Genomic DNA, 26424 nt, shown 5'->3' on the forward strand with positions numbered 1-26424 from the left:
TTTCAAAGTTTAGTACACATAAACAATGTCCAATGTATATGTGTTGTCTTTAATTCTGGTTTGTGCCATTATTATGGTAAACAAGTAATAATTGTGGATCATTGCTGTATCTTGTCTGTTGTAATTGGAGTGTGGACATAATCTCATTGTTGTTGCACTCGTGTAATGACAATGACAATAAATCTCATCCATCCATCCATCCATCCATCCATCCATCCATCCATCCATCCATCCATCCATCCATCCATCCATCCATCCATCCATCCACCTGACTGGTCACGCTGCAACGTGGGCAACAGTTGAATGGGGTCATCAATCAGCCACCTGTGCCTCCCTTTTGGCATTCATTGCTGCTCTTCAATTGGTGTTTCAACACACATCTCTGGACTGTGAAGCTGTGCATACCCTGATGAGGCTGAAGCAGGGCAGCCGCCGAGTCATGGACTACGTCATGGACTTCTGCATTCTGGCGGCCAAGAGTGAATGGAATCCCGCGGTGCTCCATCACGTCTTCTTCCAGGGGCTAGCCAAAAATATCCAGGACCAGCTCATAGACATAGATCTACCCGAAGACCTCGATGAGCTCATCACACTTGCCATCCGGACAAATCGGTGTCTGCAGGATCATCCTCGCTGACAGATGCTCCATCACACCTCCCATCCGCACATCCTCCTCCAGCCACATCAGTGCAGACTCACCGCAACACGGTGCAGAAGAGCCCGTGCAACTGGGTCACACTCGTCTGTCTTCAGCTGAGAGACAATGACGTCACAAAGATGGACTCTGTTTTTACTGTGGACATTCTGGACATACAATATCCCAACGTCAGGCCAGCGGTGTCACTGCAGTCACGGGTGAGTCAAAGCTCTATTACTCTATCCTCAGCACAAAATATAATTCCTACTAAACTGACTTCTGAAAATTTGTCAGCTTCTGTGTCAGCTTTTGTTGATTCCAGTCCTAATGCTAACTTGATTTTGTCCCCTCTTGCCAGGTCCCTGCACCTTAAACTGTTTAAGCTCCCATGCCGTCTGGTGGTGCACGCTGTGGATGGCCATGAATTGGGTTGTATTACTCACAGGACACAGTCCGTTTCTATGATTGTGTCAGAGAACCACTCAGAATTAGTCAGCTTTCACATATTTGATAATATGATTCACCTGGTAATCCTGGGGCACCCCTGGTTACAACAACACAGTCCTAACTTCAACTGGTCTAAGGGGGGAAATTGTTTCTTGGGGATCAGCCTGTAAAAAGTCATGTCTGTTAAAGTCTGCTTAGCCAGATTCTAACCCGGATTTCGCTTGGGTGCCACCGTGCTACCATGACTTGGCACTTGTTTTTAGCAAAAGCAAGGCTAAATCATTACCGCCCCACCAAGATTATGATAATGCCATTGAGCTCCTTCCTGGGGCAAGCCCACCTCAGGGAAAGCTCTTTTCACTGTCAGCTCTTGAATGCAATGCCATGAATGAGTACATACAGGAATCCTTAGTGGCTGGTTTGATTTGACCTTCGTCTACGCCTGCAGGGGTGGGGTTCTTTTTCATAGAGAAAAAGGACAAGTCACTCCATCCTTGCATTGATTATTGCGGGCTTTGTCTGGACACTGGGGTGCGATGAGGCTTTCAGGGTCTTAAAAAAAGCACTTTACTGTGACCCCCATGCTGCTTCTCCCTGACCCCGCTCGACAGTTCATGGTTGAGGTCGATGCTTCCGATATCGGTATGGGTGCAGTCTTCTCGCAGCGTAACCTCTCCGACAATAGGCTGCATCCGTGCACCTCCCTGTCTAAGAAGCTGACAGCAGCAGAGTGTAACTACAGCATCGGAGACTGTGAACTGTTGCCGTGAAAGTGGCCTTGGAGGTTTATACAGATCACAAAAATTTAGAATATCTGCGATCCGCCAAGCATCTTAATGCCCGTCAAGCAAGGTGGGCTATCTTTTACAGTCGCTTTAACTTTGTGCTCTCTTACCGGCTGGGTTCCAAAAATGGTAAACCAGACACATTATCCCATCAGGGCAATCCAGTTGATGCTCCGTACAATCTGGGAACTATACTGCCAGTGTCCTGTTTTATTTTGGCTCTAACCTGTGAAATTGAATCTAAGTGTTGGGAAGGTGTCGTAGCACGGACCCACAACAGGGGGCACAAATGAACGGACAATGAGTAAGCCAAAAGGTAACAATTTACTGTTGTGACAATACACAACTAAATATACAGAAATTGCAAAGTCAATTAACACCAGGTGACATGTGGGCAGGCTCGAAGATAGAAGACCCCGACGAGAGAGAGGCCGCGTCCCACACGGCCTCCACCACCAACGGTCTGAAGAACACCGGAGCCGCCAAGTCCCGAGTCCCCAGGTGACCTCTGTCTTCGGCTGTCGACCCTGGTACTGCTGGCAAAAAGCAGAGACAAGATGAATGAGTGTAAATCCTTACACTCAGTGGTCTACAGTCTGTACACAGTTAGGAGGAGGACCTCCACCTCCGAATCACACACTCGTGCAGCTCCTAGTGTAACCACTTATCTGTAGCGCAGTCGTCGTCGTCACGCTACACGCCAATTCCCAGATAAGGGGGAACACCACAGGATACCGGCTGCAACAGAAGTTCAGAATCCACTCAATGATATGAGTCAGCAGAGAAGTTACCTCTCGGTAGTCGATTTCTCGGCGGGGAGGTGGAGTTGCAGTCCGGCTTAAGTACTGGTGTAGATGAGTGACAGCTGGTGTGATGAGTGACAGCTGTCACTTCCTCTGGGTCTGGCGCCCTCTCGTGCTTGGAGCCCGCACTCCAAGCAGGGCGCCCTCTGGTGGTGGTGGGCCAGCAGTACCTCCTCTTCAGCGGCCCACACAACAGGACCCCCCCCTCAACGGGCGCCTCCTGGCGCCCGACCGGGCTTGTCCGGGTGACGTCTGTAGAAATCGGCCAGGAGGGCCGGGTCCAGGATGAAGCTCCTCTTCACCCAGGAGCGTTCTTCAGGTCCATACCCCTCCCAGTCCACCAGATATTGGAACCCCCGGCCCTTACGACGGACGTCCAGGAGCCTGCGGACCGTCCAAGCAGGCTCCCCGTCGATGAGCCGGGCAGGAGGCGGCGTGGGTCGAGGTGTACAGAGGGGCGAGGTGTGGTGTGGTTTGAGACGGGACACGTGGAAGACAGGGTGGATCCGCAGCGAAGCCGGGAGACGGAGCTTCACTGCGAGGGCACACCGACCTCTCCCTCCACCAGCGGGAACAATGGGGGCTGGTACCCCAAACACACCTCAAAAGGGGAGAGGCTGGTAGCAGACGAAACCTGGCTGTTGTGGGCATACTCGATCCAGGCCAGATGGTGACTCCAGGCCGCCGGATGTGCGGAGGTGACACACCGAAGGGCCTGCTCCAATTCCTGGTTGGCCCGCTCTGCCTGGCCGTTGGTCTGGGGGTGGTACCCGGACGAGAGACTCACGGTGGCCCCCAGCTCCTTGCAGAAACTCTTCCACACCTGTGAAGAGAACTGGGGACCACGATCTGAGACGATGTCCGACGGTATCCCATGCAGCCGCAAGACGTGGTGAACCAGGAGGTCTGCTGTCTCCTGGGCCGTCGGGAGCTTCGGGAGGGCCACGAAGTGGGCCGCCTTGGAGAACCGGTCCACTATCGTGAGGATTACGGTGTTGCCCTGGGACGGCGGGAGGCCCGTGATGAAATCCAGGCCGATGTGAGACCAGGGGCGATGAGGCACTGGCAGGGGTTGGAGGAGGCCCGTCGTCCTCCGATGGTCTGCCTTGCCCCTGGCGCAGATGGTACAGGCCTGGATATAGTCCCGGACGTCGGTTTCCAGGGACGCCCACCAGAAGCGCTGCTGGACTACTGCCACGGTCCTACGCACTCCGGGATGACAGGAGAGCTTGGACCCATGACAGAAGTCCAATATGGCAGCTCTTGCCTCTGGTGGGACGTACAGTCTGTCCTTGGGGCCAGTCCCCGGGTCCGGGCTCCTGGTCAGGGCCTCCCGGACGGTCTTCTCCACGTCCCAGGTAAGGGCGGCAACGACAGTGAACTCGGGGATGATGGTCTCGGTGGGGTTCGACAGCCCCGCTTTGGCTTCTTCTTCGTGCACCCGGGACAAGGCGTCTGATTTTTGGTTCTTGGTCCCGGGGCGATATGTAATCCGGAAGTCAAAGCGCCCGAAGAACAGAGACCAGCGGGCTTGCCTGGGGTTCAGCCGCTTGGCGGTCCGGATGTACTCCAGGTTCCGATGGTCAGTGAAAACCGTGAAGGGCAACGAAGCCCCCTCCAGCAGGTGTCTCCACTCTTCAAGAGCCTCCTTCACCGCAAGAAGTTCCCGATTGCCAACGTCATAGTTCCGTTCAGCTGGGGTCAACCTGCGGGAATAAAAGGCACAAGGATGGAGAACTTTATCAGCCTCCACGCTCTGGGACAGCACGGCTCCTATCCCTGAGTCAGAGGCGTCCACTTCTACTACGTACTGGCGATCAGGATCAGGCTGCACCAGAACTGGTGCAGTCGAGAACCAGCGTTTCAACTCCTGGAACGCGGCTTCGCACCAATCCGACCAGGTGAAGGGGACCTTGGTGGAGGTCAGGGCAGTCAGGGGGCTAACTACCTGACTGTAACCTTTGATGAACCTCCTGTAAAAATTTGCAAAGCCGAGGAACTGCTGTAGTTTCCTGCGGCTTGTTGGTTGGGGCCAATCTCTCACCGCCGCAACCTTAGCCGGATCCGGGGCGACGGAGTTGGAGGAGATGATGAACCCCAAGAAGGACAAAGAAGTGCGGTGGAACTCGCACTTCTCGCCCTTCACAAACAGCCAGTTCTCCAACAACCGCTGTAGGACCTGACGTACATGCTGGACATGGGTCTCAGGGTCCGGGGAAAAGATGAGTATATCGTCCAGATATACGAAGACGAACCGATGCAGGAAGTCCCGCAAGACGTCGTTTACCAAAGCTTGGAACGTCGCGGGGGCGTTAGTGAGGCCGAACGGCATGACCAGGTACTCGAAGTGACCTAACGGGGTGTTGAATGCCGTCTTCCATTCGTCTCCCTTCCGGATCCGAACCAGGTGGTACGCATTTCTAAGATCCAATTTCGTAAAGATTTGGGCTCCATGCAGGGGCGTGAACACTGAATCCAACAGAGGTAACGGGTATCGGTTGCGAACCGTGATCTCGTTCAGCCCTCTGTAATCAATGCATGGACGGAGTCTGCCGTCTTTCTTGCCCACAAAAAAGAAACCAGCACCCATCGGGGAGGTGGAGTTCCGGATCAGCCCGGCAGCTAAGGAGTCCCGGATGTAGGTCTCCATTGATTCGCGTTCCGGACGTGAGAGGTTGTACAACCTACTGGACGGGTACTCAGCGCCCGGGACTAAATCGATGGCACAATCATACGGTCGGTGCGGAGGAAGAGTGAGCGCCAGATCTTTGCTGAAAACATCAGCAAGATCATGGTACTCCTCTGGCACCGCCGATAGATTGGGGGGAACTTTGACCTCCTCATTAGCTGTAGTGCCGGGGGGAACCGAGGATCCTAAACACTCCCGGTGGCAGGTTTCGCTCCACTGCGTCACAACCCCGGACGGCCAATCGACCCGGGGATTGTGCTTCACCATCCATGGAAAGCCCAAAATCACTTGGGAGGTAGATGGTGTTACATGGAACACTATCTCCTCCCTGTGATTCCCAGACACAACCAAGGTCACTGGTTGTGTCTGATGTGTGATTAAAGGAAGAAGAGTGCCATCTAGTGCTCGCACCTGCAATGGTGCCGGCAGAGCCACCAGAGGGAGCCCTACTTCCTTTGCCCATCTGCTGTCCAGCAGATTCCCTTCTGACCCCGTGTCTATCAGTGCTGGGGCGTGAAGGGTTAACTCCTCACAAAGGATTGTTACTGGGATTCGTACCAATCTGCGGGGTCTTTCCGCGTGTGTGTTATGGCCCACCCTTAGCCCAGATTGTAAGGACGGGCGTTGTAGTTTGACCGTTCAGGGCAGTCCCTCTGCATGTGCTCACAAGAGCCGCAGACAAAACACTCCCCGCGGGCCAGTCTCCTTTGTCTGTCATTTAATCTTACTTTGGCCCTGCTCGTGTCCTTCCACCCTGGCGGCGAGAGCCTCCACTCTCCGGTTAAGGAGGACATTCTGCTCGGTCACTAAATCCAACCGAGCCGTGAAGGCGGTTAAGATCTGCTGCAGCTCACCCAACACGCCTCCCGCTGACGCCTGCGCTCCTGGCTCTGCCATTGGCCGTTCACGCTCGAGCTGACGCCCCTCGGAATCCATGACGATTGGCCGAGAAATCCTGTTGGGAAGGTGTCGTAGCACGGACCCACAACAGGGGGCGCAAATGAACGGACAATGAGTAAGCCAAAAGGTAACAATTTACTGTTGTGACAATACACAACTAAATATACAGAAATTGCAAAGTCAATTAACACCAGGTGACGTGTGGGCAGGCTCGAAGATAGAAGACCCCGACGAGAGAGAGGCCGCGTCCCACACGGCCTCCACCACCAATGGTCTGAAGAACACCGGAGCCGCCAAGTCCCGAGTCCCCAGGTGACCTCTGTCTTCGGCTGTCGACCCTGGTACTGCTGGCAAAAAGCAGAGACAAGATGAATGAGTGTAAATCCTTACACTCAGTGGTCTACAGTCTGTACACAGTTAGGAGGAGGACCTCCACCTCCGAATCACACACTCGTGCAGCTCCTAGTGTAACCACTTATCTGTAGCGCAGTCGTCGTCGTCACGCTACACGCCAATTCCCAGATAAGGGCGAACACCACAGGATACCGGCTGCAACAGAAGTTCAGAATCCACTCAATGATATGAGTCAGCAGAGAAGTTACCTCTCGGTAGTCGATTTCTCGGCGGGGAGGTGGAGTTGCAGTCCGGCTTAAGTACTGGTGTAGATGAGTGACAGCTGGTGTGATGAGTGACAGCTGTCACTTCCTCTGGGTCTGGCGCCCTCTCGTGCTTGGAGCCCGCACTCCAAGCAGGGCGCCCTCTGGTGGTGGTGGGCCAGCAGTACCTCCTCTTCAGCGGCCCACACAACACTAAGGTCCAGTCATCTGCGGATGGTGTTCTGATTCCTCACGGTTGTCCCACCGGCAAGCTTTTTGTCCCTGCTGCGCTCAGGGGGATGTGATCAGGTGGAGACATGATAGTCACTTCTCCTGCCATCCCGGGATTAAGGAAACAGTGTTTGTAATTCAGCAGAGATTTTAGTGGCCCAGTTTATTGAAAGATGTAACTGAGTATGTCAGTGCCTGTCAATTGTGTGCCATTCATAAGGCACCTAACCATCCATCTGCCTGTTTATTAATGCCTCTGTCTGTACTCCAGCATCCCTGGTCACACATAACTTTAGATTTTGTAACTGGTCTTGTGCCCTCCAAGGGTAATATGGTTGTAATTACTGTTGCAGATAGACTGTCTGTGATGGTGCACTGTATTCCTCTGCCCAAATTCCCTTCGGCAACAGGGACTGCCGAGATCATGCTCTGTCAACTTTTTAAACTACATGGTTTTCCCCAGGATATTGTGTCAGGGTTTGAATATTTGTCTAGTTTTCTTTTTTATTTTCTTTGGTTTGTTTGGTTTGGTTGTTACTTTTCTGTTTTGCTGTGTTTTGTTTTTCTGCGTGTCCTTTCTCTTTCTGGGTTTTTCTGCTTGAGTCTGTCTGTCTCTGTTTCTCTTATCTGTCCCTTGGTGATGGGTGTTTCCCTTTCTCTGGCCACGCGCTGGTTCGGGTGCTTTCCATGCACACCTGTTCCTGATTTGCTGATTATCACCTGGGGTTATATAAGCTCACTAGGTGTGAGTTTGCTAGTCGCCACTTTGTTGTGCCTTGTGCGCAGTGGTGGGCACAGTTCTGATAATCCGATAACAGATAATTATCGAAGATAATGTTTTCATTATCAGACTGTCTTTTTAGATAACTTTAAAAACCATTATCAGACGAATTATCTTCCGATAAATTTTTGTCTGATAACTTTTAGACCATCCATCCATCCATCCATCCATTTTCTTCTGCTTTATCCGGAGTCGGGTCGCAGGGGCAGCAGGTCAAGCAAAGCCACCCAGACCTCCCGATCCACACACACCTCACCCAGCTCCTCCGGGGGAACCCCAAGGGGTTCCCAAGCCAGCCGAGAGACGTAGTCCCTCCAGCACGTCCTGGGTCTTCCCCGGGGCCTCCTCCCGATGGGACGTGCCCGGAACACCTCTCCAGCGAGGTGTCCAGGGGCATCCGGAAAAGATGCCCGAGCCACCTCAACTGGCTCCTTTCAACGTGGAGGAGCAGTGGCTCGACTCCGAGCTCCTCCCGAGTGACTTTTAGACCAATAATGTAGTAAACTAAGCTGAATAGTGGCAAACATTTTTAAAATTTAAAATCATTGAACACCTACCTGTTAAAAGTTTCCTAACAGATGTATAGTTCCACCCTCTGCAAACAGAAGAGAGCTGCTTCCAGGAGAAACTGCTACATCCTCTGCAGGCAAAAGAGAACTGGTCACAAAAATAAATAAATAAATAAATAAAAATAATAATAATTTTCTTTAACACTATACTGATACATGGGCAATATCACCCAAGTCATCCAGAGGCATACATTTTTAACTTATGGTTCAAATTTTAACCAAACTAACTTTGGACAAGTTATTTAAAATTACTGTCATGTCTGAAGTTTTATAAAGTGAAAATATTAGATATATGTTTTAGTTTTAAAGTAATGTGCTAATTTTTAAGATTTTAGTGAGCACATTTTGTGCCCAGCAGTGCATTATGGGTAGCATAGGGTAATCTCAGTACATTCATGAAAGGACAAATGCATTTCAGACACTATGTTCAGGCTCCACGGACAACAGCATTAAACTATAGTGCCTAAAACGTGAATATATTGTCTGGGTTTATAGACGTTGTTATTGTATTTGCGTTTGTTAAATTCCACGCATCTTAGGGCCCTGTCCCACTGGGGAGAGGATTAATTGCGCATGAATTGAGTACACAAAGTACGGGCGTTCGTTGTCGTCCGCAACGAAAATGGCCAAAAATGACAAATGTCCCAGTATGAGTTACGGATATATTAATAATATATAGCAAATATATGATGAACAATCACGGTTATATAACGCATGTAGTGAGGAAACTGATCCGACACACTGAGATTATCACAGCAGTATTATTTTTTCCGACAGGCGTGAAAAAACTCACGCATGCGCACGAAGGTCCAAGCTTGGCTGATGCAAGTGCACATGATTCAAATCCATATAGTTTTTGAAAAAAATAAAAAGGTCGGATACTTTTCTAACAGACCTCGTATAGTACTTTGGGTTTACATGATGTGTTTGTTATGCATTCACAGATTGTCTGCAAATCAGCTGCAAAGCAGATGTAATAAAAACACTTTATTCGTGGCCAATCTGTATGCAGTCGCTACAACATATTTCAGTTTGTGATGTGGACGTGATAGGCACAATATATATCTGTTTTACACACTGTCCCGGTCCGCTGCCAAGACGCAAATCCCCGTCAGTTGCAGATATCAGCGGTTAATGGCAGATATACAGCGCATAGAGTGAGTATGTATTGTGTATGAATTGTGTATGTATGGTGTATGTAAGGCGGATGTCATCCGCAGCCAAATTTTGTGCAGCTCAAAAATCCTGGCAATGGAAAAACGTGCCTCTGCAGATAATTGCGGACGTGTGCGGGTGTTGGCCGACTCATACAAGCATGTTTCACGCATATTGTAGATGTTAAGCGAATATGTGTGCAATCCATATGCAAATCCTCCTAAACGCAAGTGGGACAGGGCCCTTAAATGTAGCAGACACGGATTATCTGGAATTTTGTTTTGGCAAGTTTTCCTGGCCTCTCCTGCCATCTACTGGCAGTTCATGGCAGTATTCGTCCTGAAGATGAGCAGACACTGTATATTTTGAATCACTGTACTCAGTTTCAGTTCAAACTGTACCACAGAGGCGCACGGTGTAAAACAGGGGTGGGCAATCATGTGCCATGAAGGGCCGAGACACTGCAGGTTTTCCTTTCAACCAATCACCTCAGCAGGTGATTTCTATTCATGATCACGTGTCTCAGCAGCTGATTTCATTGACGATCAGGTGTTTATGTTCAAGGGAGAAGCTCATCAGCAACCCACCTGCTGAGGTGATTAGTTGCATGGAAAACCTGCAGTGTCTCAGCCCTCGTTGCCCACCCCTGGTGTAAAAGTTCAGAGCACCCGATTTATGTTCTCACACACATTGTACATTCAAAAACCACACGTCGAACTTGTGTTTCCAAAAGCAAAACGTAAGCTTTTTTCTTCAAACTTAATTTACAAAAACTCTCAATGGGAGACATCAAAACAAAACAACAAAAAAACATTACAAGACAGCTCTGCGGTGTTTGCACATGCACAGTGCGAGCGGTTGGATGCTTGTAGCTCTTCAGCAGCAGGATACCCTCACGACAGCCAACCAGAATAATATCAAACAGGTTTGATTTTCATTCGACCATACGATCTACGATCAGGAGGTGGTCGTGAGATGTTAAACACAGCTTATTACTCCATGTACACTACACGATGCAGGACGCGTGATTAACCTGAAACTCGGTCCAAAAAATTCTCGCACGAATGAAAAATCATCTGAAAAAGGGCCAAAACTCGCACAGTGTAAAGCCAACATTTATGTGTCAAGACAATTTTGAGTGCACATTTTACAACATCATAAAACGTGCGTACATTATAAAACTAATAATAAAACTAATAAAATAAGTGCACATTCTCTCCACATGCAAAACATTTTGCGATGACACTTCCAGGGCTCCATAAAAATGCCTGTTTTTACAAATAAAAATGGAATATTTTACAAAAGCACATTTGTCTGTAAACACCAACACACATCACACTAACATGTTAGTTTACATAATGAATGACTGAACCAATCAGTGTTTAGCAGAGGCACTGTTAGTAGTTGCAAATATACCTGAGACAATACTGGAATTTATCGGTTATCTGTAACTTCCGATACATTTTTGGGTGGTTTATCGGTTTATCTTTATCAAAGATAACTTTTCAGTTATCTGATTATCTGTTATCGAAGTTAATTTTTTGGTTATCTGTGCTCACCACTGCTTGTGCCTGCATTCCAACTCTGTTCCTGCCTTTCTGGTCCTGCCTGCCTCGTTGTGTGCTCTAGCCTGTTGCCTCAACTACACCGAATGCCTGATGATTTTTGTACTGCTGCTTTTTCTTGACTGCCTACTCATGTACCGACCATTGCTATCCACTCAAGTAAAGCTTTTTTACAACCAGAGCTGTGTGTTCTAGCCATGCATTTGTGTCCAGCAATTCCTGACCATCCAGCCTGATACTCACACTTACCTGTTTCTGAAAGGTCTCGCAGTGATGAGCTCAGTGCTGTGCGTTTAAGTCCATCCATTGAGGCATATGTGTCGTCAAGGCTCGGTCGACCCAAAGATCCATTCACTACCTCGCTCTCCACAGGCCCAGTGGTACTGTTGGCCCCAATGGCTCCACTTCCTCCTCCTGTCACCAAGCCAGGACGGATAATCCCTTTCTGTTTTTCCAGTTCAGCTGCAGGGACAAAAGAAGGTGGTGGTGGTGGGTGATAGAAGAGCAGGACATTTGAAGAGATGAGGACAGTGAAAGTCCATAAAGCATCATGGGTTAGTGTCCACCTCTTTCAAAGCTCACTTTTCTTGTGCTCCAGCATCAGAAATGAGTTTTGCTCAATGTTCTTGATTCTGATTTGTTTTTATGGATTATACAGCCGTGCTCAAAAGTTTACATACTCTGGCAGAATTTTTGTTGGTTTTGGCCATTTTTCAGACAATATGAATGCTAACACAAAAACTTTTTTCATTTATGGTTAGTGGTTTTATGAAGCCATTTATGATCCTCATCAAAAGTTTACATCCCCCTGGCGTGTGTAGCGTGGTGTGTGTGGTGCATGTGGTGTGTGTATGCTACATGTCGTGTGTGTGTGGTACATGTGATGTGTGTGTGGTACACGTGATGTGTGTGGTATGTGTGATACATGTGGTCTGTGTGGTACATGTGGTATGTGTGTGGTACAAGTGGTGTGTGTGGTACATGTGGTGTGTGGTACATGTGCTGTGTATGTGGTACATGTGGTGTGTGTGGTACAGGTGGTGTGTGTGGTACATGAGGTGTGCATGGTACATGTGGTGTGTGTGTGGTACATGTGGGATGTGTGTGGTACATGGGGTGTGTGTGTGGTACATGTGGTGTGCCAGCATCTGCATTAATGTGCTTCATGGGGCCAGTATAGGCAGCGGGCAAGGTGTGGTCAGTGCTGCTGCAGGAGACAGCTGAAGTTCTGATGCAGGTGAATGAGGAATCGAGACTGTGGCGTCAGAGAGGGAGATGAAATGGGGCATGTTTGAGCACGAATCATGAAGAGCGATTCAAAAAAATCCATGCTGACACGATATCAGGCTTGGCCTGCAATATTTGATCTAATGCAGCAAAAACACATTGTCTATGCCACCGATCTGAAGTGCCCAAAAACTCAAAAAATAAGTCCTGTATTTTAAAAAACACAGTGGCAGTGGTCTGGAGGCCTGTCCTGGCCTCAGAAGACGTATCATTGTTGATGTCCTCCCACTCGGAGTTGCTGTCTGAGAGCAGAAGGCTGGACAACAGGAGCAGCTCGAGCAGTCCCACCCAAGCTGGGAGTCTCCCCCGCAGCAAACAAATCATCGAGAGCTTCCAGGTCTGGGAAGAATTGGTATAAATAAGTGTTTGCTTCCACTAGGTCCCAAGCTCAGTCTAAATAATCAAACTTCTTCTTCGGCGTGTAACAGGAGTGAAAACAATTGAAGAAGTTGATTTCAGCAAAAAATGTCCTAGATGGCGGCATAGTCTGTGGCTGTGACAGCAGAAAAAGAGTTTGCTGTGTCTGTGTTTGGCCAGATTTTTCTGTTAGGCTTATTGTAGACCTGGCTCAAACTGAGTAGGACACAAATGCGAACTCTCACAACTGATGGAGTAAGAAAAAGGTTTAATGAGTAAAACAAGCAGGGACTCTGTACATGAGAGGTCCAGCAGCAAGGCAAAGGTTGTAGACAGACGAGAGGCTGAGGCGTGGTCCAAAAAGCAGGCAGAGGTCAAAATACACAGTATGGGAGAGTTCAGTGGCAAAGACAAAAACGAGGTCGAAGGCAAAGCTGGGTCAAATACTGGCAGGCAGATAACAAGGTAAAACAGGACTAGGAACAAAGGTTGGAAAATGAAATGACTTCAACAATCTGGCAGGGAACCGGGGGTCTGTGAGGGCTTAAATACAAGGCAGGGTAATCAGGGTGTGAATGTGAAACAGGTGCGAGGAAAGTTCTGGAAAAGGGCGTGACCGAAAAACACAAAGGCAGGTGCAAGAGGGTGAAGTGAGACAAAAACAAAGCAGACTGGAACAAGAGAAATCAGTGACAGAAAAATCAATGGTGAATAACTTAAAGTGCCAAAAGAAAGATAAGACCCAACATAAAGGAACAAAGAATTAACCAGAAAACAAATGTAAGTACTGAAAAGAGAACAACAAAAAATAAAGTCTAAGGCTAAACTAGAATGGAACCCACACGTGGCAACAGCAAAGTAAAATAATAATACAACCTAATGATTAAACCAAAACAAATAAAAGATAAACAGAGAATAAAACCAGTGACAAAAGCATCACACAAGAAATGTGATAAGCAGAACCAAACTAAGTCTTAAGTGACTAAGGTACCATTAAGTGCAAAATAAACGATAATACAATTAATGAAAACAAAATTGTTGTGAAAGTGTAGTGACACGGACCCACAACAGGGGGCGCAAATGAACGGCCAATAGATGAGCCAAAAAGTAACAATTTAATGTTGTGAAACGTGCACAACGAATATACAGACAATCTCAGAATATAATTACAGTCAAATCACAAAGGTGACGTGTGGGCAGGCTCGAGGATACAAGATGTCTGTCCTGAGATGAACCAGAACCACACGATTTCCTCCGCCACCGAACCCAGAGAATACTGGAGCCGCCAAGTCCCGAATTCCCAGGTGATCACCGTCCCCGACTGTCGGATCTGGTACTGCTGGCGAGAACAAAGACAGTCAAGTGTGGGTGTGTGTACACCCAGTAACAACAACGGTGGGAATGCCACCTCCACCTCTCACTCAATATGCTGATGTGTTTGTAGTGATCCCTCAGAGAAAAAGAGTGCCGTCCTGCACTCACTCAGCTTCCACAAAACAAGGGACCGGTACGCCTGCAAACACTCACAATGTACAGATTACAGATAAACACAAAAGGCTGAGGATATTACCTACAATGAAGTACGATATCTCGGCAACGAGGTGGAGATGACGTCTGGTCTTTATGGAGTGTGATGATGAAGAATGTGTGACAGCTGTCAGGAATTAATGAGTGACAGCTGTCACTCCCGGCTGTGTCCGTGGCGGCAGCGCCCTCTCGTGCCTGAAGCCCGCACTTCAGGCAGGGCGCCCTTTGGTGGTGGGCCAGCAGTACCTCTTCTGGCGGCAGACACAACAAAAATGGCAAAACAAACTACAGGTTGGACAGCAAAATAATGATGAACCAAAAACAAAACTAATGGCAACCAAATAAGAAACACAAATGCTCAGAACATGGAAGCCGATATGAATTAAACACTATGACAAGAGCCCAAAACGGGCAGAATCGTGACACAGACATTGTGATTTTGAATCTGATGATTGATTGTGCAATAGGACTTGTCCAGTACAGCTGACACTGTGATTTTGATTCTAACGATTGATGATTGATATTGCAGAACATTTTCTTTAAAAATACAGGAGACGTGATTTTTATTTCTGATGATTTATTCAGCAGTTGGGCTTGTTTTACAATTGAGCAGATATTGTGATTTGAATTCCGATAATTTATTCAGCAGTCTGTCTTGATTTACAATAGAGCAGATGTGATTTTGATTTCAATGGTTGATTCAGCATTCGGTCTTGTTTTACAATAGAGCAGATGTGATTTTGATTACAATGGTTGATTCAGCATTCGGTCTTGTTTTACAATAGAGCAGATGTGATTTTGATTTCGATGATTTATTCAGCAGTTGGTCTTGTTTTACAATAGAGCACACATTGTTTTTTTTTATTCTAATGATTGATTCTGCAGGTCTATTCTGTGATTAATTAAAGCTATAACTGTGTATCTGCAGCCATCTTATTGTATTAAATATGAATCAGTTTTAGGGTTCCCATTCTATATTTAAATTTCTATTGTAATACAATGAAAACAAAATTTGGTCCAGGTTTGTCGGGGTGTCAAGTCGGCCAGGAGGGCCGGATCCAGGATGAAGCTCCTCTTCACCCAGGAGCGTTCTTCGGGTCCATACCCTTCCCAGTCCACCAGATATTGGAACCCCCGGCCCATTCGACGGACATCCAGGAGCCGGCGCACAGTCCAAGCCGGCTCCCCGTCAATGATCCGGGCAGGAGGCGGCGCCGGACCGGGAGCACAGAGGGGTGAGGTGTGGTGAGGCTTGATCCTGGAAACATGGAACACCGGGTGGATCCGCAGTGAAGCCGGGAGCTGGAGCTTCACTGCGGCAGGGCTGAGGACCTTGAGGATTTTGAAGGGGCCAATGAACCTGTCCATCAGTTTTGGTGACTGTACTTGTAGAGGGATGTCCTTCGTCGACAACCACACCTCCTGCCCGGGCTGGTATGCAGGGGCCGGGGACCGCCGGCGGTCTGCATGGGTCTTGGCCCTCGTCCGGGCCTTCAACAAGGCAGAACGGGCGGTGCGCCACACCCGACGGCACCTCCGAAGGTGGGCCCGGACCGAGGGCACACCGACCTCTCCCTCCACCACGGGAAATAATGGGGGCTGGTACCCCAGACACACCTCAAATGGGGAGAGGCCGGTGGCAGAAGACACCTGGCTGTTATGCGCATACTCGATCCAGGCCAGATGGTTACTCCAGGCCGACGGGTGCACGGATGTTACGCAGCGGAGGGTCTGTTCCAGTTCTTGGTTGGCCCGCTCTGCCTGTCCGTTCGTCTGTGGATGGTACCCGGACGAGAGGCTCACGGTGGCCCCCAGTTCCCTGCAGAAGCTCCTCCAGACGTGTGAGGAGAACTGGGGACCACGATCTGAGACGATGTCGGTGGGTATCCCATGCAGACGGACGACGTAGTGGACCAGGAGGTCTGCTGTCTCCTGGGCTGTTGGGAGCTTTGGGAGGGCCACGAAGTGGGCCGCCTTGGAGAATCGGTCCACTATCGTGAAGATGGTGGTGTTGCCCTGGGACGGCGGGAGGCCCGTGACGAAATCCAGGCCGATGTGGGACCAGGGGCGATGAGGCACGGGTAACGGCTGAAGAAGTCCTTGGGACCTTTTATGGTCTGCCTTGCCCCTGGCACAGGTGGTGCAGGCCTGGATATACTCCCGGACGTTGGCCTCCATAGACGCCCACCAGAAGCGCTGCCGGACAACTGCCATGGTCCTTCGCACCCCTGGATGACAGAAGAGCTTGGAATAGTGACAGAAGTCCAAGACTGCAGCTCTGGCCTCTGGTGGGATGTACAAACGGTTCTTCGGACCGGTTCCGGGGTCCGGGCTCCGTGCCAGGGCCTCCCGGACGGTCTTCTCCACGTCCCAGGTGAGGGTGGCCACGATAGTGGACTCCGGGATGATGGGCACCGGTGGATCCGACAGCGCCGTTTTGACTTCGTCTTCGTGTACCCGGGACAAGGCATCCGATCTCTGGTTCTTGGTCCCGGGGCGATAGGTGATCCAGAAGTCAAAACGTCCGAAGAACAGTGACCAGCGGGCTTGCCTGGGGTTCAGCCGCTTGGCGGGCCTGATATACTCCAGGTTCCGATGGTCAGTGAAAACCGTGAATGGCACAGACGCTCCCTCCAACAGGTGTCTCCACTCCTCAAGAGCCTCTTTCACTGCAAGGAGTTCTCGATTGCCGACGTCATAGTTCCGTTCAGCTGGGGTCAACCTGCGAGAAAAGTAGGCACACGGGTGAAGAACCTTATCGGTCTCTCCGCTCTGGGATAGCACGGCTCCTATCCCTGAGTCAGAGGTGTCCACTTCAACCACGAACTGGCGGCTAGGGTCGGGCTGCACCAAAACTGGCGCAGTAGAGAACCGTCGTTTCAACTCCTTGAACGCGGCTTCGCACCGATCCGACCAGGTGAAGGGGACTTTTGGAGAGGTCAGGGCTGTCAGGGGGCTAACTACCTGACTGTAGCCCTTAATGAACCTCCTATAGAAATTAGCAAAGCCGAGGAACTGTTGCAGCTTCCTACGGCTCGTTGGTTGGGGCCAATCTCTCACCGCCGCAACCTTGGCCGGATCAGGGGCGACGGAGTTACAGGAGATGATAAACCCCAGGAAGGACAAAGACGTGCGGTGAACCTCGCACTTCTCGCCCTTCACAAACAGTTGGTTCTCTAATAACAGCTGCAGGACCTGATGTACATGCTGGACATGGGTCTCAGGATCCGGAGAAAAGATGAGAATATCGTCCAGATATACGAAGATGAATCGGTGCAGGAAGTCCTGCAAGACATCGTTAACCAAGGCTTGGAACGTCGCGGGGGCGTTGGTGAGGCCGAACGGCATGACCAGGTACTCAAAGTGACCTAACGGGGTGTTAAATGCCGTCTTCCATTCGTCTCCCTTCCGGATCCGAACCAGGTGATACGCATTTCTAAGATCCAGCTTAGTAAAGATTTTGGCTCCATGCAGGGGGGTGAACACGGAATCCAACAATGGCAACGGGTATCGGTTGCGAACCGTAATCTCATTCAGCCCCCTGAAATCAATGCATGGATGGAGTCCGCCATCTTTCTTGCCCACAAAAAAGAAACCTGCCCCCATCGGGGAGGTGGAGTTCCGGATCAGCCCGGCAGCTAATGAGTCCCGGATGTAGGTCTCCATTGATTCGCGCTCAGGTCGTGAGAGGTTGTACAGCCTGCTGGACGGAAACTCAGCGCCTGGAACCAAATCAATGGCACAATCGTACGGACGGTGCGGGGGAAGGGTGAGTGCCAGATCCTTGCTGAAGACGTCAGCAAGATCGTGGTACTCAACCGGCACTGCCGTCAGATTGGGAGGGACTTTGACCTCCTCCTTAGCCTGTAAACCGGGGGGAACCGAGGATCCTAAACACACCCGATGGCAGGTTTCACTCCACTGAACCACCACCCCAGACGGCCAATCAATCCGGGGATTGTGCTTCAACATCCATGGGAAGCCCAAAATCACGCGAGAGGTAGAAGGAGTTACAAAAAACTCAATCTCCTCCCGATGGTTTCCAGACACCACCAGAGTTACTGGTTGTGTCTTGTGTGTGATTAAAGGGAGGAGGGTGCCATCTAGTGCCCGCACCTGCACTGGCGAAGGAAGCGCCACCAGAGGGAGCCCTACCTCCCATGCCCATCTGCTGTCTAGCAGACTCCCTTCTGACCCTGTGTCCACCAGTGCTGGGGCTTGAAGGGTTAAATCCCCGCTCAGGATTGTAACTGGGAGTCGTGTGGCAATCTGTGTGTGTCTCACTTGAATGTTTTGACCCTCCCTTAGCCCAGTCTCTAAGGGCGAGTGTTGTTGTTTTGGCCGTTTGGGGCAGTTTTTCTGTGTGTGCTCAGTTGAGCTGCAGAGAAAACTCTCCCCGCGGATCAGCCTCCTCATTTTGGCCCTGTGCGTTTCTCTAACAATGTCAGCAGGGGGAGCTGTTGCCCCACGGAGCGCTGTGGCTGTGGAGCGTGGGGAGGGCGGCGCCTTTTCGAACCCGGAAGGGAGAGGGGCGGCGCGTATCCGGTCACGTCCTTCGCCTCGCTCCCGACGGCGTTCCTCCAACCGATTGTCTAACCGTATAACGAGATCGATAAGCCCATCTAAATCCCGCGGTTCCTCCTTAGCTACCAGCTGCTCCTTCAGAACCAACGACAGTCCGTTTATGAAGTCGGCGCGGAGCGCAACGTTATTCCAGCCGGACCTCGCAGCTGCGATGCGGAAGTTGACTGCATAAGCGACTGCGCTCTCGCGTCCCTGTCTCATTGACAGCAGCACTGTTGAAGCGGTCTCTCCTCTGTTAGGGTGATCAAACACTGTTCTGAACTCCCCCACAAACCCAGTGTATGCTGATAACAACCGTGAGTTCTGTTCCCAGAGCGCCGTAGCCCAGGCGCGTGCTTTACCCCGAAGCAGAGCAATCACATAAGCTATTTTACTAGCATCTGACGCGTACATGACGGGACGTTGTGCGAAGACGAGCGAACACTGCATAAGAAAGTCTGCGCACGTCTCCACACAACCTCCGTACGGCTCAGGAGGGCTTATGTATGCTTCAGGGGATGGTGGGAGGGGTTGTTGAACCACCACTGGAACGTTCATATCCTGCACAGGGTCGGCAGGAGGACGAGCTGCAGCAGCGCCCTGAGCGCTCGCCGCCATCTGTGCGGAGAGAGCCTCCACCCTGCGGTTCAGGAGGATGTTTTGCTCGGTCATTTGATCCAACCGAGCCGTAAAGGCGGTGAGAATGTGCTGCAGCTCACCAATCACGTCACCTGCAGACGCCTGCGCTCCCTGCTCTCCCATTGGTCGTTCAACAACCGGGTGACGCCCCTTGGAGTCCATGACGCTGGCCGAGATATCCTGTTGTGAAAGTGTAGTGACACGGACCCACAACAGGGGGCGCAAATGAACGGCCAATAGATGAGCCAAAAAGTAACAATTTAATGTTGTGAAACGTGCACAACGAATATACAGACAATCTCAGAATATAATTACAGTCAAATCACAAAGGTGACGTGTGGGCAGGCTCGAGGATACAAGACGTCTGTCCTGAGATGAACCAGAACCACACGATTTCCTCCGCCACCGAACCCAGAGAATACTGGAGCCGCCAAGTCCCGAATTCCCAGGTGATCACCGTCCCCGACTGTCGGATCTGGTACTGCTGGCGAGAACAAAGACAGTCAAGTGTGGGTGTGTGTACACCCAGTAACAACAACGGTGGGAATGCCACCTCCACCTCTCACTCAATATGCTGATGTGTTTGTAGTGATCCCTCAGAGAAAAAGAGTGCCGTCCTGCACTCACTCAGCTTCCACAAAACAAGGGACCGGTACGCCTGCAAACACTCACAATGTACAGATTACAGATAAACACAAAAAGGCTGAGGATATTACCTACAATGAAGTACGATATCTCGGCAACGAGGTGGAGATGACGTCTGGTCTTTATGGAGTGTGATGATGAAGAATGTGTGACAGCTGTCAGGAATTAATGAGTGACAGCTGTCACTCCCGGCTGTGTCCGTGGCGGCAGTGCCCTCTCGTGCCTGAAGCCCGCACTTCAGGCAGGGCGCCCTTTGGTGGTGGGCCAGCAGTACCTCTTCTGGCGGCAGACACAACAAAAATGGCAAAACAAACTACAGGTTGGACAGCAAAATAATGATGAACCAAAAACAAAACTAATGGCAACCAAATAAGAAACACAAATGCTCAGAACATGGAAGCCGATATGAGTTAAACACCATGACAAGAGCCCAAAACGGGCAGAATCGTGACACAGACATTGTGATTTTGAATCTGATGATTGATTGTGCAATAGGACTTGTCCAGTACAGCTGACACTGTGATTTTGATGCTAATGATTGATGATTGATATTGCAGAACATTTTCTTTAAAAATACAGGAGACGTGATTTTTATTTCTGATGATTTATTCAGCAGTTGGGCTTGTTTTACAATTGAGCAGATATTGTGATTTGAATTCCGATAATTTATTCAGCAGTCTGTCTTGATTTACAATAGAGCAGATGTGATTTTGATTTCAATGGTTGATTCAGCATTCGGTCTTGTTTTACAATAGAGCAGATGTGATTTTGATTACAATGGTTGATTCAGCATTCGGTCTTGTTTTACAATAGAGCAGATGTGATTTTGATTTCGATGATTTATTCAGCAGTTGGTCTTGTTTTACAATAGAGCACACATTGTTTTTTTTATTCTAATGATTGATTCTGCAGGTCTATTCTGTGATTAATTAAAGCTATAACTGTGTATCTGCAGCCTTCTTATTGTATTAAATATGAATCAGTTTTAGGGTTCCCATTCTATATTTAAATTTCTATTGTAATACAATGAAAACAAAATTTGGTCCTATGATGTAGTGTTCAGCAGAAATGTTATAATATCAATGTGCCAAAAATACAGTGATTACAGTTATTTGTAATACTAATATTGAGGTGAGTAATTTTTCACCACTGCACAGCAAAACTGGATTTTAAGGTTCTGCCATCTGTCAAATCCCAGGGGGATCTGGCGAAAACTTTTGCCAAAAATCAACATGCAGATCCACCATGGATCTGCTGTGGTGACCCCAAGTAAAAACAAGGAAGCTGCCTAAGGGACTTAGTTTTTACTTGGTAAGGTTTTTGCTGCAATGACAAATTAGCCAAAAGTGACTGAGAATCCCCTTCACCAAGAACTTTGTTTAGCTATATGAAGAGTTTCAACATCTAGTTTGTCTGGGTTTTCTACCTGCTTAAAGAAAGGTTATAATTTCTGCTCCACTCTGCACCCGGACAACCACCTGACACCCAAGCACACTCCATCTACTTCTACCCACAACATACTAGATTATTTAGCAGATGCCTCAATAACCACAATGTGGGCTGATTCTCCAAAAAAGGAAAAGGAATAGAAACAAGCCACAAAACAGTTCTTCAGCTATTTTAATTAATTTCTCAGAGGAATTTCTAACAAACAACACATCAACAAACAGGCTAACCAAAGCGTGGCAGAACCCGGTGTGCTGAACATATTGCACAAGATGAATAAGAAGTGACCTAATGGCAGCTGGTGCCTCCACTCAGCTAATCATCAGCTCTCTCCTCCCAACACCTGGACTCAAACAGAGGCTGCAAGATGGAGACGTAGTCCTTCTGGCACTCCAAATACTAGCACCAACCCTCCCACTACATCGACTGCAATAGGTACTACAACCCCTGGCAATAATTATGGAATCACCGGCCTCGGAGGATGTTCATTCAGTTGTTTAATTTTGTAGAAAAAAAGCAGATCACAGACATGACACAAAACTAAAGTCATTTCAAATGGCAACTTTCTGGCTTTAAGAAACACTATAAGAAATCAAGAAAAAAAAATTGTGGCAGTCAGTAACGGTTACTTTTTTAGACCAAGCAGAGGGAAAAAAATATGGACTCACTCAATTCTGAGGAATAAATTATGGAATCACCCTGTAAATTTTCATCCCCAAAACTAACACCTGCATCAAATCAGATCTGCTCGTTAGTCTGCATCTAAAAAGGAGTGATCATACCTTGGAGAGCTATTGCACCAAGTGGACTGACATGAATCATGGCTCCAACACGAGAGATGTCAGTTGAAACAAAGGAGAGGATTATCAAACTCTTAAAAGAGGGTAAATCATCACGCAGTGTTGCAAAAGATGTTGGTTGTTCACAGTCAGCTGTGTCTAAACTCTGGACCACATACAAACAACATGTGAAGGTTGTTAAAGGCAAACATACTGGTAGACCAAGGAAGACATCAAAGCGTCAAGACAGAAAACTTAAAGCAATATGTCTCAAAAATCAAAAATGCACAACAAAACAAATGAGGAACGATATTCAGTGATGAATCTCGAATCTGCATTGGGCAAGGTGATGATGCTGGAACTTTTGTTTGGTGCAGTTCCAATGAGATTTATAAAGATGACTGCCTGAAGAGAACATGTAAATTTCCACAGTCATTGATGATATGGGGCTGCATGTCAGGTAAAGGCACTGGGGAGATGGCTGTCATTACATCATCAATAAAGGCACAAGTTTACGTTGATATTTTGGACACTTTTCTTATCCCATCAATTGAAAGGATGTTTGGGGATGATGAAATCATTTTTCAAGATGATAATGCATCTTGCATAGAGCACAAACTGTGAAAACATTCCTTGCAAAAAGACACATAGGGTCAATGTCATGGCCTGCAAATAGTCCGGATCTTAATCCAATTGAAAATCTTTGGTGGAAGTTGAAGAAAATGGTCCATGACAAGGCTCCAACCTGCAAAGCTGATCTGGCAACAGCAATCAGAGAAAGTTGGAGCCAGATTGATGAAGAGTACTGTTTGTCACTCATTAAGTCCATGCCTCAGAGACTGCAAGCTGTTATAAAAGCCAGAGGTGGTGCAACAAAATACTAGTGATGTGTTGGAGCGTTTTTTTGTTTTTCATGATTCCATAATTTTTTCCTCAGAATTGAGTGATTCCATATTTTTTTCCCTCTGCTTGGTCTAAAAAAGTAATCGTTACTGACTGCCACAATTTTTTTTCCTGATTTCTTATAGTGTTTCTTAAAGCCAAAAAGTTGCCATTTGACATGACTTTAGTTTTGTGTCATGTCTGTGATCTGCTTTTTTTCTACAAAATTAAACAAATGAATGAACAGCCAAGGCTGGTGATTCCATAATTTTTGCCAGGGGTTGTATAAACACTGCTTCAACTGTTCGGCTGCCACTTACCTTCAACCCGGTATTTCTCCATGTCCTGGACCTCTGCAATGCTTTCTCGGAGGTCTGAAGTGAAGCGGGCTCTGTCCTGCTGGCTCGGTGCCGTGAAGACAATGAGTACCTTCCTCTCGCCTCCAGGATTTGTTGATGTTATTCTGATACCATGAGGATAGTCTAGAATTCAAAAAAGACACTCAACATCTTACACACTGTGAGCAAAAATATTCTAGGCACTTTCAATTTCAATCTACGCCCAATGAGCTCATGAAGCCAAAACATCTGCCCACATGTCCTTCAGCGTCATTGGCATAAACATTGTGACATGAGACATAAGTGTTTCTGCTAAGGGCTCCTTCATACATAGTACAAATAAGTACAAATCTGGGTGACTCACAGCTTGTATGAGTGAACCACAAAAACACTGAGACGATGGGCAGGCGTGCATGATCCCGGTGCAATGGTGTCATGCACGCAATGGTGTCTTTCAAGCAGAAACACAGTGCGAGCAGCTGCACCACATCATGCTGCTGATGTGGAGGTAAATCAATTAAAAAACTAGCTGTGTAATTACTGAATGTCACTTTGTTGATACAAATAATACATAAAAGGGGACGCAATACAGAACCCCACGGTTAAATAAAAATGAATGCCTTTCACGAGATTCAAACCTGTAAGCTCTGATTACCAGACAAAAACTTTACCACTGCGCTACCATTGCTGGCCTGTAAACGGAGCGGAAAAAATGCTTTAAATAAACAAAGACATGGACAAGGTGCACTGTGTCCAAACGCTGTAGCCCGGTGCAAAGGCGAAAGATGTTTTATATATTTCTACGTGAGGACAGCAGGTAGAGATGCACCTCACGGAGGAATGTTGTCAGTTCATGTCCTTCCAAACACAAACGTGTTCTCAAGCTGGGACGTCCAGGAGCAGAGGCTCCCCCCGTCTGTTCGGCGCCCAGACCAACATGTCACTCTGTGTTATGTGGTCATTCATTTTCGTGCTGTATGCGATCAGACCTCGCTGTCTGGCCCCCATGTGATCAGATATGTACATCCATATAAGCATTTTATGCAAGTGTGCCCCCCCAGCATGCCAGATGTGTTGGGGGGAGCGGGGTGGGGTGTAGCGCGACAGACGTGAGAGACACATGTACCACATGTGGGGGCACTTAGACAAATTTCACATCCAGCTTGACAGTGATCGTCTGCTGACTGTTTTCGTGATGACGGTGCGACTGGCCACACATTTTCTGAGTGCCAAACAAGCGTTGTTAGATGTTCGTGTGTGTCAGCTGGAATTTGGCCGACACCTGCCGCGAGAGGGTTCAATGGGCTTTCACAGTGCACACTCTGTCTTCCAGCCGCTGGTGTGTGCAAATACTTGTAGCAACAGGTGTACGAGGCATTAGAGGCAACTACAATTTTACACGTATTGCATATGATTCCTGCTTTATGCGCACTTCATGTGCAATTCGACCAAATTTGCACTATGTGTGAAGGGGCCCTAAGTGAACCCAGAAACAAGTTTGACAATAATTACATACAAAGACACTGCTGATGACACAGGGAACGCAGAGGGGAGACAGGGCAGAACCTAACAGTCTCCAGACTGAGATTCAGGCTCTTAACTTGTTGGACTGTCTCTCTTGTTCTGTGTCTGTGTTTAGTGTCTGTGTGCAGGTCTGTGTGCTGGGCTGGGTGTGGCTGACCTTGTTTCCACTCTGCCTCCACCTGCTCAAGCTCACCTCATCTACATTGAGTGTCTCCACCTCAAGCTGCTGCATTTAAACTTGGTCTCACTCACCACTCACTGTCAGTTTGTTGTCGTAACCACCGTGGTAACTACTTGGCCAATCTGAGCTTTTGTAGTCTGGTTGTATTCTATGTTTTTGTTGCTCTGTTTTTAATCCCAGTGTTTATTCTGCCTTTACCTTGAGCCCAACCACGCTCATCAGCCCTGCCTGCTCTGCTCAGCCCAGTGGTTGTCCTTCCCTGCTCACCGTGTGGAACCCCTTTACTTTTTGTTGAACATTCATCTGTTTAGAGTCTGTTGTGTCAGTTCTATTTATGTTTGTAGCCTGTGCTTAACAGGAAACACTCTGAGTCCTCACTCAGCTGCCCCACAGCTGAAAACACCACATCCATCATTTTCACAATGTTTCCTGTTGTTACCAATATAATTTAATACAAATGTGTGAGCTGAAATGTTGTGATGATTAGCTCAAAACATGACAGGAATGATTATGGGTGATTGTTCAATGATTCGATAAGATGAGCTTTACTGTCCCAAAGGAAATTTGCCTTTAACGCATCCAGGTATCTGTTGTTAAAATACACATCTTACTCTGCTTAGAAACTCAAGTACATTCACCAGTACAGTACCACAATGTGGACATTACCACCCACCACATGCACCATACGCTACCATGATGTTGTGGTCTGGCCTGCAATCTGCTCCATCGTGTCCATTCCAGCTGTTCCCTGTTTCCTGTCTGTGAAATGCATGTCAGCCAGCTGCTGAAGTGACACACCTGGGGGCTCATTGAAGGGGCTCTACTTAAGACGGAGTTGGGCAGACCATCGTCGCCACATTCTTCTGTCACGTCAAGTGGTGATATTTTGGTCTTCTCATGCGCAATGTTTTCTTGAGAAACTCTGATCTCCTTGTGACATTCTGAACTCTGTTTTTTGTTAATATTAAGACTGTAACGGAGCCACAACATTTCTTTCCATAAGTAAGTGGTTTTGGTTATTCTTTATTCTTGAAACTTAGGGCTAGTGGCCGGCGATCACCTTAGTACAGTTGTATGTAAACGTTTGAGCACCCCTGA

The 26424-nt window shown here is 48.3% G+C and overlaps 1 protein-coding gene across 1 annotated transcript in view; it reads right to left on the reverse strand.

Annotated features, from left to right (window-relative positions):
• Positions 1-26424, reverse strand: part of LOC117511426 (IQ motif and SEC7 domain-containing protein 2-like) — a 149320-nt gene that overhangs the window by 23146 nt on the left and 99750 nt on the right. Inside the window, 2 exon segments of the mRNA XM_034171454.1 lie at positions 11408-11620; positions 23604-23765. Coding sequence (XP_034027345.1) covers positions 11408-11620; positions 23604-23765 — 375 coding nt within the window.

The sequence above is a fragment of the Thalassophryne amazonica genome, chromosome 6 (assembly GCF_902500255.1).
Source record: "Thalassophryne amazonica chromosome 6, fThaAma1.1, whole genome shotgun sequence".
Lineage (NCBI taxonomy): Eukaryota > Metazoa > Chordata > Actinopteri > Batrachoidiformes > Batrachoididae > Thalassophryne > Thalassophryne amazonica.